Here is a 14603-nt window from a genome sequence, read left to right on the forward strand (position 1 = left end):
AGCCATGACAATTATAAAATGTGTATTTCTTCTCTTTCCGATTCAGAAATGAGTGATGACCCCCTTTTTTGTTTACTGAGGGCTCTGTTCAATCAAATGTGCCTTAGAGGTGTTGCCTGGTGACAGTATCTTTGTTCTCACACAGGGAACGTTCAGAATCTTTAAGCATATACCTGTGAGGGGAATCTACTGAATATTCTCATGGTGTCTGAAACCCTTCTGCACTATTACTTCAGTACAGTCAATATGAGATACGATGCCAGTTTGATTGAATTCATCTCTCAGAATTTCTACATTAACAGCTCTTCATTTGACAGGATCTCTACTGTTGTTATCCTGAAGAATTGTTGTGTTTTGACCTTGTCCTCGCTCCATCCCTGATGTTTACTGTTGTGTTTTGACCTTGTCCTCGCTCCATCCCTGATGTTTACTGTTGTGTTTTGACCTTGTCCTCGCTCCATCCCTGATGTTTACTGTAGTGTTTTGACCCTGTCCTCGCTCCATCCCTGATGTTTACTGTTGTGTTTTGACCCTGTCCTCGCTCCATCCCTGATGTTTACTGTTGTGTTTTGACCTTGTCCTCGCTCCATCCCTGATGTTTACTGTTGTGTTTTGACCTTGTCCTCGCTCCATCCCTGATGTTTACTGTAGTGTTTTGACCCTGTACTCGCTCAATCCCTGATGATTACTGTTGTGTTTTGACCTTGTCCTCGCTCCATCCCTGATGTTTACTGTTGTGTTTTGACCTTGTCCTCGCTCCATCCCTGATGTTTACTGTAGTGTTTTGACCCTGTCCTCGCTCCATCCCTGATGTTTACTGTTGTGTTTTGACCCTGTCCTCGCTCCATCCCAGATGTTTACTGTTGTGTTTTGACCCTGTCCTCGCTCCATCCCTGATGTTTACTGTTGTGTTTTGACCCTGTCCTCGCTCCATCCCTGATGATTACTGTTGTGTTTTGACCCTGTCCTCGCTCCATCCCTGATGTTTACTGTAGTGTTTTGACCCTGTCCTCGCTCCATCCCTGATGTTTACTGTAGTGTTTTGACCCTGTCCTCGCTCCATCCCTGATGTGTTCTATACAATGTACTGTTCTCGGGTGGGTCTGCTACAGCCTTGATAACTCAAGTGGTATGTTATCTCCCCAACACAGCTGCACTAGGTGTGAGATAATAACTATTATACAATCTATATTTGCTGGTAGTCTACATCTTTTATGGTATGGATTAACAAATTACATTTGTAAAATGAAGCTGAAGCCCTTTGCTGTTCGACAAGATATATAAGTAATATACTCTATATCAAGCATTTAGAATGTCCAAACTCAAGATCCACTCTGCTCCATAGTATATTCACTCCATATATCGCCATAGGCTTAGCCAAGCAGGTGGTGTAATCTAGCAGGTGGTGTAATCTAATCATACTTCTTAAGTTACGAAGGCTGTTGGGAAAGTCCACTCCTGTTTTAACCCCATTCCTGCCTTATATCGGCATCCCACCACCAAGCCCTCTGCCACCACATCTACTAGACCTCTAAACCACCACCAAGCCCTCTGCCACCTCATCTACTAGACCTCTAAACCACCACCAAGCCCTCTGCCACCTCATCTACTAGACATCTAAACCACCACCAAGCCCTCTGCCACCTCATCTACTCGACCTCTAACCTCTAAACCACCACCAAGCCCTCTGCCACCTCATCTACTCGACCTCTAACCTCTAACCCACCACCAAGCACTCTGCCGCCTCATTTACTCGACCTCTAACCTCTAACCCACCACCAAGCACTCTGCCGCCTCATCTACTCCACCTCTAACCTCTAACCCACCACCAAACACTCTGCCAACTCATTTACTCGACCTCTAAACCACCACCAAGCCCTCTGCCGCCTCCTCTACTAGACCTCTAAACCACCACCAAGCACTCTGCCATCTCATTTACTCGACCTCTAACCTCTAACCCACCACCAAGCACTCTGCCACCTCATCTACTCGACCTCTAAACCACCACCAAGCCCTCTGCCACCTCATCTACTCGACCTCTAACTTCTAACCCACCACCAAGCCCTCTGCCACCTCATCTACTCCATCTCTAACCTCTAACCCACCACTAAACACTCTGCCATCTCATTTACTCGACCTCTAACTTCTAACCCATCACCAAGCACTCTGCTCCTTCATCTACTTAACCTTTAACCTCTAACCCATCACCAAGCACTCTGCTGCTTCACCTACTCGACCTCTAACCTCTAACCCATCACCCAAGCACTCTGCTGCTTCATCTACTCGACCTCTAACCCACCAACAGGGTAAATTATTATATACTGTACTTGAACACATAAACATCCATGTCTAGAGAGAGAGAGAGAGAGAGAGAGAGAGGGAGATAGAGAGAGAGAGAGGGATATCTCCATGATATCTGCTCTCTCCCTCCTCTATGAGGCCCTGTCCTCTATGTGGTTAAACCTGACTCAAGTATGGCCAGCAAGCATTTCTGTCTATTGAGATATATAAGTAATATACTGTATATCAAGCATTTAGAATGTCCAAACTCAAGATCAACCCTGCTCCATAGTATATTCACTCCATATATCGCCATAGGCTTAGCCAAGCAGGTGGTGTAATCTAGCGATTCAACATTCATAATCATAACCAGTGTACAGACTACTTACCTATCTGTCCATATACTCTTTCAAATGCTAACCCAGTTATCATTATTAAAATATAGCTCCAACATTTTCATAATCACTCAGTCTATAAATACATATTTATATACCTGTCCATAATATACAGTAGTATTTCCTAACCCAGGAAAACTGACCCAGTTCTGATTGTATCTATTATCGTTCTAAAGAAACCCTGTTAACCTGGCCGTGTTAAAACTCAACGAGCAAGGCCTGTTGGACAAACTGAAAAACAAATGGTGGTACGACAAGGGCGAGTGTGGCAGCGGGGGCGGGGACTCCAAGGTCAGAACCCTGTTTCAACCAACCACGCTGATCCACCAGGGGGGTAACCGGCCAATCACAAAGCTGCTCAGACACTCTGGATGGCAACACTTCCTGACAACTCTGTATGGTGGGTGAAGGGTGGGGGAGGGATTAAAACACGAGCGACACATGATATTTTATCTCTTCCTAGCCATGGATAGGTCTATGGCCCAGACTTCAACACAAAGGGTAACAAGTGCTTCAACTCTGTGTGTAGGGGCCAACTTAAAACTACAGAGTGACATCATGCTCTCTCTCTAGCCAAGGTAACCTACTCTAGTCCTTCTGGGAGGAGGGTGTCTGGAATTGGCACAGTTTGTATTTTGCCCTGTTCTCATGAATAAGTAAGTATAGCATGCATTCATGCGTAGGATCCCTGTCAAGCTGATACACTGAAGACTTCACACACACACACACACACAAAGAACAGAATTGTTTTTTTTTGTATCTCTGTCCCCAAGAACCTCCTACTAACTAGACACTCCTACAGCTTTTAAAGGGGAATAGAATCTGCAATCAGAATCTTTTCTGACGTGTTGTGTTCCGTAACAGAGGGTTCACAGCTGGTGTGCCGGTTACCCAAAGTGATACAGTAATACACATCTACTACTGTACAGTACAGTGGGAAGAGATGGAGTATTAACACATATCACTTTGACTCTGATGTACATGTATGTTCCTGATGATGTTCCTGTTTACTTTATGTATTTGCCTGTGAGTGAACGTATGTGTGAGGTTTCCAACTTCTAACCAGTGACACAGCTAAATTGCAGTAAACCTTGATGCGTAGATGTGGTATATGATTGGACATGTTCTGAATGACTGACATAAGATAACATATGTTATGCTATGTTATTTATGTTATGGCCCTGCCCTGTCCTGGGTGTGGTGTGGTGTACATGCAGGATCCCGGTAAACCTAGCCGTGTTGAAGCTCAATGAGCAGGCCGTCTTAGACAAACTAAAGAACAAATGGTGGTACGATAAAGGAGAGTGTGGCAGCAACGACTCCGGACGCAAGGTCAGTCACACACTATAACTCAGTCCTTATACCCCCAAACACACCCGCATAAAACCCCTGATCCTAGACCAGTCCTTACACACCAAACACTCCTCACATCCTTGTCAAAACCCCTGATCCTAGACCAGTCCTTAAACCCTAAACACTCCTCACATCCTTGTCAAAACCCCTGATCCTAGACCAGTCCTTATACCCCAAACACTCCTCACATCCTCCTCAAAACCCCTGATCCTAGACCAGTCCTTATACCCCAAACACTCCTCACATCCTCCTCAAATCCCCTGATCCAAGACCAGTCTGAATCTACAGAAGCCCTGTAAAGTCTGTTCCCAGACCAGCCCTGACATCTCAAACTATCGCTCTCAGTTTACTACTTAGACATGCCACTGGTTCTCATTAGTATAGTGACTGAGATTGGTGGACTCAAAATCCATTTCTCTCTCTCTCTTTCTCTCTCTGGGAGCCAATCACTGTTCTCTCTCTCTCTCCCTACACTGATGTTCTCTCCATAATGAGGCCAATGAGTGAATTAACTACTCACCTTGATGGTTGAGGTGAAACAGTGGGGTTTACGGTCGTTAAATCAAATAAACATGCTAGAGGTCATATGGTGTTATACCAAAGGACATATGCTGCCTGCTCCTTGTTGCAGAACATCAGCCACATACAGTGCCTTGCAAAATTATTCACCCCCCTTGGCGTTTGTCCTATTTTGTTGCATTACAACCTGTAATTGAAATGGATTTTTATTTGGATTTCATGTAATACATACACATACACAAAATAGTCCAAATTGGTGAAGTGAAAAAATAAATAATACAAATAAAAAAAGAACAAGTGGTGCGTGTAAATGTATTCACCCCCTTTGCTATGAATTCCCTAAATAAGATCTGGTGCAACCAATTCCCTTCAGAAGTCACATAATTAGTCAAATAAAGTCCACCTGTGTGCAATCTAAGTGTCACATGATCTGTCACATGATCTCAGTATATATACACCTGTTCTGAAAGGCCCCAGAGTCTGCAACGCCACTAAGCAAGGGGCACCACCAAGCAAGCGGCACTATAAAGACCAAGGAGCTCTCCAAACAGGGCAGGGACAAAGTTGTGGAGAATCAGATCAGGGTTAGGTTATAAAAAAAATATCCAAAACTTTGAAAATCCTACAGAGCACCATTAAATCCATTATAAAAAGGTTTAACAAATATTGCACCCCAACAACCCTGCCAAGAGAGGGCTACTCACAAAAACTCACGGACCAGGCAAGGACTGCATTAATCAGAAGGCAACAAAGAGACCAAAGATAACCCTGAAGTAGCTGCAAAGCTCCACAGCGGAGATTGGCGTATCTGTCCATAGGACCACTTTAAGTCGTACACTCCACCGAGCTGGGCTTTACGGATGAGTGGCCAGAAAAAAATAAGCATACATGTTTGGTGTTCGCCAAAAGGAATTTGGGATACTCCCCAAACATATGGAAGAAGGTACTCTGGTCAGATGAGACTAAAATCGAGGTTTTTGGCCATCAAGGAAAATGCTAGGTCTGACACAAACCCAACAACTCTCATCACCCCGAGAACACCATCCCCACAGTAAAGCATGGTGGTGGCAGAATCATTCTGTGGGGATGTTTTTCATCAGCAGGGACTGGGAAATGGGTCAGAATTGAAGGAATGATGGATGGCACTAAATAAAGGGAAATTCTTGAGGGAAACCTGTTTCAGTCTTCCGGAGATTTGAGACCGGGACAGAGGTTCACCTTCCAGCAGGAAAATAACCCTAAGCATACTGCTAAAGCGACACTCGAGTGGTTTAAGGGGAAACATTTAAATGTATTGGAATGGTCTAGTCAAAGCCCAGACCTCAATCCAATTGAGAATCTGTGGTATGACTTAAAGATTGCTGTACACCAGTGGAACGCATCCAACTTTAAGGAGCGGGATCAGTTTTGCCTTGAATAATGGGCAAAAATCACAGTGGCTAGATGTGCCAAGCTTATAGAGACATACCCCAAGCGACTTGCAGCTGTAATTGCTGCAAAAGGTGGCTCTACAAAGTATTGACTTTGGTGGGGGTGAATAGTTATGCACGCTCAAGTTGTTTTTTGTCTTATTTCTTGTTTGTTTCACAATAAAAAAGATTTAGCATCTTCAAAGTGGTAGGCATGTTGTGTAAATCAAATGATACAATCCCCCCAAAAAATCCATTTCAATTCCAGGTTGTAAGGCAACAAAATAGGAAAAATTCCAAGGGGGTGAATACTTTCGCAAGCCACTGTACGCAGTACCTCTAAGCAATACAAGTAGGCATGTGTGTTCTTTGAAGAGAGCGTAAAATTCACTGTTTATTTCCCTCGACTCATCTGTGAGGTTGTTTTGCAGTGATGTAAAGCTAAGGTATGATGGTGATCATGCTGATATAGCCATGGTAATACAGGAGGGAAATCACAGGCATCCCTCATGTAAGAGAGGCAGTGCTACATCATGCTGAAGTACATCATTGTAAAGTGCACTCTGCTGATTTTGCCAATATAAACCCAAGGGAATAGAAACATACAGAGTAATATCACATAGCTGTTGTCAGAGTGGTCTCTGAAAGCAGACAGGCAGAGAAGAAAACAAAGAACAGAGCCCCAAGGACCTAGAATCTACATAAACCACGATGGGACTGAGTTTGATTTGAAATGGCAACCTAATTCTTTATACAGTGCACTTAGGATGCCATTCTGGATGCAGCCTGCATGTCAGTGTGGAGAGAGAGAGAGAGTGTGTGATTTTGATTTGACCGACGGACCCTGTGAAAGGCTCAGACCACTTTTAACCCCTGACCCCTGTCTCCTAACATGACCCGGCCCTGAAACACCCCAAAACGTCCTCTCCACACCAGCCTGCCTGGTCTGGCTCTATCCTCTCCGGTGTGAGAGGTACACCCCACCCCCAAAAAACATATGAAAGCTACAGATACTATTCAGCCTTGCAACCTCTTAGCCTCGCGAGCCTGCCTGTTCCTGCAAGCATACATCATTGATTAAGCTTGCGAGGCTAGCAACCCCATACACCCAACATAACCCTAAACCCTAAATCAGGGAGTTTGATAATAATCCGATTGTCTTAATCCTGCATGGTTTCTCACCGCTGAGAATGAAGCAACAGCCTCAACCCTCCTCAACCCACAATCCCAGAATGATAACCAGAGTTTATCTGTTAGAAATAGAGAATAAATATACTTTAATGTTCTAGATGGATATACAGTGGGGCAAAAAAGTATTTAGTCAGGCACCAATTGTGCAAGTGCTCCCACTTAAAAAGATGAGAGAGGCCTGTAATTTTCATCATAGGTACACTTCAACTATGACAGACAAAATGAGAAAATAAAATCAGAAAATCACATTGTAAGATTTTTAATGAATTTATTTGCAAATTATGGTGGAAAATAAATATTTGATCAACAACAAAAGTTTATCTCAATACTTTGTTATATACCCTTTGTTGGCAATGACAGAGGTCAAACGTTTTCTGTAAGTCTTCACAAGGTTTTTACACACTGTTGCTGGTATTTTGGCCCATTCCTCCATGCAGATCTCCTCCAGAGCAGTGATGTTTTGGGGCTGTTGCTGGGCAACACGGACTTTCAACTCCCTCCAAAGATTTTCTATGGGGTTGAGATCTGGAGACTGGCAAGGCCAGTCCAGGGCCTTGAAATGCTTCTTACGAAGCCACTCCTTCATTTCCCGGGCGGTGTGTTTGGGATCATTGTCATGCTGAAAGACCCAGCCACGTTTCATCTTCAATGCCCTTGCTGATGGAAGGAGGTTTTCACTCAACATCTAACGATACATGGCCCCATTCATTCTTTCCTTTACACGGATCAGTCGTCCTGGTCCCTTTGCAGAAAAACAGCAAGGTGTTTCAAAAAACAAAAATGATGTTTCCAACCCCATGCTTCACAGTAGGTATGGTGTTCTTTGGATGCAACTCAGCATCCTTTGTCCTCCAAACACGACAAGTTGAGTTTTTACCAAAAAGTTCTATTTTGGTTTCATCTGACCATATGACATTCTCCCAATCTTCTTCTGGATCATCCAAATGCTCTCTAGCAAACTTCAGACGGGCCTGGACATGTACTGGCTTAAGCAGGGGGACACGTCTGGCACTGCAGGATTTGAGTCCCTGGCAGCGTAGTGTGTTACTGATGGTAGGCTTTGTTACTTTGGTCCCAGCTCTCTGCAGCTCATTCACTAGGTCCCCTCATGTGGTTCTGGGATTTTTGCTCACCGTTCTTGTGATCATTTTGACCCCACGGGGTGAGATCTTGCGTGGAGCCCCAGATCGAGGGAGATTATCAGTGGTCTTGTATGTCTTCCATTTCCTAATAATTGCTCCCACAGTTGATTTCTTCAAACCAAGCTGCTTACCTATTGCAGATTCAGTCTTCCCAGCCTGGTGCAGGTCTACAGTTTTGTTTCTGGTGTCCTTTGACAGCTCTTTGGTCTTGGCCATAGTGGAGTTTGGAGTGTGACTGTTTGAGGTTGTGGACAGGCGTCTTTTATACTGATAACAAGTTCAAACAGGTGCCATTAATACAGGTAACAAGTGGAGGACAGAGGAGCCTCTTAAAGAAGAAGTTACAGGTCTGTGAGAGCCAGAAATATTGCTTGTTTGTAGATGACCAAATACTTATTTTCCACCATAATTTGCAAATAAATTCCTTAAAAATCCTACAATGTGATTTTCTGGATTGTCTTTCTCATTTTGTCTGTCATAGTTGAAGTGTACCTAGGATTAAAATTACAGGCCTCTCTCATCTTTTTAAGTGGGAGCACTTGCACAATTGGTGGCTGACTAAATACTTTTTTGCCCCACTCTATACTGTAGATCAACACGATAACGGGCCATCCCGCAATATGTTCGTTAAAGTGAATTTAGACTCTCTGCCTGTTAAATTAATGCTGCATGAATGCATGGATCTAATGAGGATTTGACTCAAGTTTTCTTGTATTGAAAAACACACTTGATCTAAACCCCCCTCAGAAATGAAGAAAGGAAATGTATATGAAGTTAGACAAGTTATTCAAGTACTAGGTGTGTGTCTGAGTGCAGAGTGAGTGGGCTAGTTACTATGTCAAGTTAGTTTCAAACAATAGTTAGTTTAAGTATTTTAAATAGCTTCTTAATGAAACCAGTGTGTAATATCAGTAGTATGAAGTTGCATGTGTTGTTTAGTGAGTATTATGTTGCCTACCTGTATTTTGTTTGGGCTAGTTAACTAAGCAGGGCAGAACTGTTATGTGTTTTCTGGGAGTCCTGACACGTGTCTTTCTCTCTGTGTGTGTGTGTGTGTGTGTGTGTGTGTGTGTGTGTGTGTGTGTGTGTATTGGATTATCTCTATGTGCATGCTGCTTTTGTGTGTTTTTTTGTATGCAAAGTGTCTTTAGTATGTGTTTCTGTGTTTGTCCATAATTTCTACTATGGTGTTTGTATATAAGGTGTTTGTATCTATGGTGTCAGTGTGTATGTAATGTATGTATGTCCCCTCCCCCCTCACTCCTCCTCACTGCATCTTTCTCCGACCCCCCTCCCCAGGATAAGACGAGTGCGTTGAGCCTGAGCAACGTGGCCGGAGTGTTCTACATTCTGATTGGAGGGCTGGGCCTGGCCATGCTGGTGGCGTTGGTGGAGTTCTGCTACAAGTCGCGAACCGAGTCTCAGAGAATGAAGGTGTCCACTGCGCGAGCCGCCGCTGCATCCGCCGCTCAGACCTTTCAGTGCTCAGCCTTAGACACAGGGGGCGCTACCGCTCCTTACACAGAGCTGCAGAGCTACGGCCTGTACTCCAACAACACTGTTAAGATATAGGAGAGAGAGAGAGAACAGAGGACATGGGGTAGGAAACTGTGATACCATGACGATGATGATTGATGATGATGATGTTGATATCATCTGCCTCTTCTTCCTCCTCCTCTTCCTCACCCCTCCCTCCCTCCAGCCATCTAACCGTGTGATCACAGTAGACCCACCTGTAGCACCTCACTGCTTCTCAACCGCAACACAAAGTCTCTACCTCTGTACATCTTTACCCTTTAACCTCTGTCTGTCTCTTTCTCTACCTGTCTCTGTCCCTAATCTTTCTCTCTACCTGTCTCTGTCCCCAATCTTTCTCCCTTTACCTCCCTCCTCTGCTGACTCTATATGTTGTAGTGCAGGTCCATTGTAGTAGCATCCTATATATGTTGCCACCCACTATGAGGCTAAACTGCTGTAACAGAGATGATAAACAGAGATGATAGATTCTATGATATGCCTCTCTGTCAAATCAGCTGTTTGGACAGATAACCCAGGCTTACAACTAAATGCTGACATGTGGTAATGAACAATAGGTTGACTGACACTAGTTATATAATTACAACCTGGAAGCAGCTCTAGAAGCCCACACACACACACACACACACACACACTGCTTTCGAGAACCAACCAATTATAGTAGTGCAGCATTGTAGCCTAATTCTTCCCACATGCTCAGGTTTCACTGGAATTAAATCAGAGGACAGTGAGGTGCTAGTGACCACACACACACACACACACACACACACACACACACACACACACACACACACACACACACACACACACACACACACACACACACACACACACACACACACACACACACACACACACACACACACACACACACACACACACACACACACACACACACACACAGGCACACACAAACACACACACACACAGGCATACACAACACACACACACGCACACACACACACACACACACACACACACACACAGGCATTACACAAACACAACACACACACACACACACACACACACACACACACACACACACACACACAGGCATTACACACACACACACACCATTAGCTCCACTTTCAGCCCCATTGGCTTGTGTTGTATTAGACTGTAGCTCAGAGCAATAAGGCCAAAGAGAGAAAGGGTTTAGCTGCCTTCTCCTCCTTCCTTCCAAATTGGGAGTGTGATGCGTGTCGGCTATCAGAGTGGTGTACTGCTCCGCGCCAGTAACAGTCAGTAGCTAGATGAAGACCATAAAAGATAACACTCTGAGTCTCAAATGGCACCCTATATTCTACATAGTGTTCTACTTTTGACCAGAGCCCATAGGGTGCACACTATAGAGAATAGGATGCCATTTGGAACGTATCCATTTTCTGCCAACCACTTACCTTCATAATAGAGACATAATTGTTTCTATCCTATTCATATATGCCTGTATCCAGTTACACATTCATTCACACAACTAATGTTGTTAATATATCCCAGTATTCCTGTAGACAAATCAAATACAAGGGGATCAAATGGAGGGCTGTTGATTCAATAAAGTTGAAACGTCTGCGAATTACAAGACACACGATATAATACAATATTATTCTACTGTATTATAATACTATGATATTGTAATATTTTATTATATTATTGTTATATTCCACCAGCCTATCCTCTTGTCTTTGTTAGAGTCTAAATCCCCAAGAGATACGTACACTATTTACATGGTAGAGCTAACCTCTGATTAGATGACCAGTATTACTGGGAGCCCATAGACAGGATGTATGCATGGCTGTGACTGTCATGTTGTCTTGGTGTCCAACTCTGTTCCCCTTTTCTCTCTCTCTGTTATCTGCAGCAGAACATCAACGACGCCATGCACTGCTCCTCCATGACCAGAATGAGTGGGAACGGGAATGGGGGAGGAGGAGGAATAGGTGGAGCAGGAGGAGGAGAGAACGGACGCATCCTAACTCACGACTTCCCCAAAACAGTCCAGACTCTCCCCTGCATGAGCCACAACGCCAGCATGGGGCTCAGCGCCTCCGGCATGTAATCACATGACCTGGCACAAGGGGCTGAGCAGGAGACTGACTCATAGACCTTACAAAGATGACCACATTAATGGTGACATTGACCTTATGAACATGGCCGTCTTTCTGACACTTTGTTTATGTGGTGGCTGCGTGATGTGTGTCCGAGACAGACTCCAATACTGCTGCCAAATGCATTCTGAAATCACTCATTACAAACAAACGGGAAACATGTAGATGGAGAATAAAAATGAAAATAAAAGAAGATGAGGAACATGTTGCTACGAAAAGGAGCCATTGTTGGGCCGAGATGTTTTTTTTTTCTTTTATTCAGATTTTTTGAAACAAGGTGTTAATTTCTGTGTAAAAAAAGAGAGAACTATCCCGTAAATGCCTCTTGACCTGCCCTGAGATGACCTTCTCTGCCTTGCCCTGAGCTAACCGTCTCTGCCCTGCCCTTCTCTGCCCTACGCTGACCTTCTCTCCCCCACCCTGACTTTCTCTGCCCTGGGCCGACCTTCTCTGCCCTACCCTGACATTCTCTGCCCTACCCTGACCTTCTTTGCCCTACCCTGACCTTCTCTGCCCTGGGCTGGCCTTCTCTGCCATACCCTGACCTTCTCTGCCCTGGGCCGACCTTCGGTGCCCTACCCCGACCTTCTCTGCCCTACCCTGACCTTCTCTGCCCTACCCTGAGCTGTGGCCGTTCTATTGACTACTGTTAGTCTGTCTGTCTGTAATATCTCAGTTCGCTACCTACTCTCTCTGACCATTTACAATAGTGAAGACGGATCACAAAATAGGATTTGTTTTTGTCTTTGCACAGTTAAAAGACAATAATGATAATAACGCTGATTGACTATTAAGATGATTTGATATTTGTGTGTCTCTGGTTTCTCTCGTGTGTGTTTTTGGACACAGTTACACACGCTATGTTTGAAAGGCATCATGAACTGGAACACAAGCATTTCAAGCACCAATGCAGTATTATAATACAGACATAAATAATCATGCACAGAGCTCAGTCATTCCTTGCCTCCCTGAACCATCTGCTGACAGTTATTCCTACAGAGATTGATCCCTGAATTGGATTTGATTTAATATGTCCTGATCGCACAGGTGAAACATGTTTAAATTGATGCTTAACTAGCTGTGTTGTGTTCTCCTCAACAAACATGCTTTGCTGCTACACCTCACTGTACCCACCATACCACTGAACCCACAATACCACTGAATACACCATACCACTGAACACACCATTCCACTAAACACACCATGCCACAGAACACACCATGCCACTGAACCCACCTTGCCACTGAACCCACCATACCACTGAACCCACCATACCACTGAACCCACAATACCACTGAACCCACCACTGAACCCACTGAACCCACCATACCACTGAACCCACCATACCACTGACCCCACCATACCACTGAACCCACCATACCACTGAACCCACAATACCACTGAACCCACCATTCCACTAAACACACCATGCCACAGAACACACCATACCACTGAACCCACCATACCACTGAACCCACCATACCACTGAACCCACCATACCACTAAACACACCATACCACTGAACCCACCATACCACTGAACCCACCATACCACTAAACACACCATACCACTGAACCCACCATACCACTGAACCCACCATACCACTGAACCCACCATGCCACTGAACCCACCATACCACTGAACCCACCATACCACTGAACTCACCATACCACTGACCCCACCATACCACTGAACTCACCATACCACTGAACCCACCATACCACTGAACCCACCATACCACTGAACCCACCATACCACTGAACTCACCATACCACTGAACCCACCATACCACTGAACCCACCATACCACTGAACCCACCATACCACTGAACCCACCATACCACTGAACCCACCATACCACTGAACCCACCATACCACTGAACCCACCATACCACTGAACTCACCATACCACTGAACTCACCATACCACTGAACCCACCATACCACTGAACCCACCATGCCACTGAACCCACCATACCACTGAACCCACCATACCACTGAACTCACCATACCACTGACCCCACCATACCACTGAACTCACCATACCACTGAACCCACCATACCACTGAACCCACCATGCCACTGAACCCACCATACCACTGAACCCACCATGCCACTAAACACACTATAGTACTGAATCCACCATACCACTGAATCCACCATACCACTGAACCCACTATACCACTGAACACACTATAGTACTGAACCCACCATACCACTGAACCCACCATACCACTGAACCCACCATACCACTGAACCCACCATACCACTGAACTCACCATACCACTGAACTCACCATACCACTGAACCCACCATACCACTGAACCCACCATGCCACTGAACCCACCATACCACTGAACCCACCATACCACTGAACTCACCATACCACTGACCCCACCATACCACTGAACTCACCATACCACTGAACCCACCATACCACTGAACCCACCATGCCACTGAACCCACCATACCACTGAACCCACCATGCCACTAAACACACTATAGTACTGAATCCACCATACCACTGAATCCACCACACCACTGAACCCACTATACCACTGAACACACTATAGTACTGAACCCACCATACCACTGAACACACCATACCACTGAACACACTATAGTACTGAACCCACCATACCACTGAACCCACCATACCACTGAACCCACCATAC

At 44.9% G+C, this 14603-nt stretch overlaps 1 protein-coding gene across 6 annotated transcripts in view; it reads left to right on the plus strand.

Moving 5' to 3' along the window:
- LOC112236032 (glutamate receptor 1-like) overlaps nucleotides 1-13221 on the plus strand; it is a 137207-nt gene extending 123986 nt beyond the window's left edge. Inside the window, exons 14-16 of one of the 6 annotated variants that reach the window (XM_042303302.1) lie at nucleotides 2852-2966; nucleotides 9589-9723; nucleotides 11684-13221. In XM_042303302.1, coding sequence (XP_042159236.1) covers nucleotides 2852-2966; nucleotides 9589-9723; nucleotides 11684-11881 — 448 coding nt within the window. In that variant the 3' untranslated portion in view covers nucleotides 11882-13221. Of the gene's footprint in view, nucleotides 1-2851; nucleotides 2967-3892; nucleotides 4008-9588; nucleotides 9890-11683 lie in introns of those variants that run through there. The other 5 variants (XM_042303303.1, XM_042303304.1, XM_042303305.1 and 2 more) reach the window with 5 other exon arrangements.
- Nucleotides 13222-14603: the final 1382 nt, after the last annotated feature.

The sequence above is a fragment of the Oncorhynchus tshawytscha genome, linkage group LG21 (assembly GCF_018296145.1).
Source record: "Oncorhynchus tshawytscha isolate Ot180627B linkage group LG21, Otsh_v2.0, whole genome shotgun sequence".
Taxonomy (NCBI): Eukaryota; Metazoa; Chordata; class Actinopteri; order Salmoniformes; family Salmonidae; genus Oncorhynchus; species Oncorhynchus tshawytscha.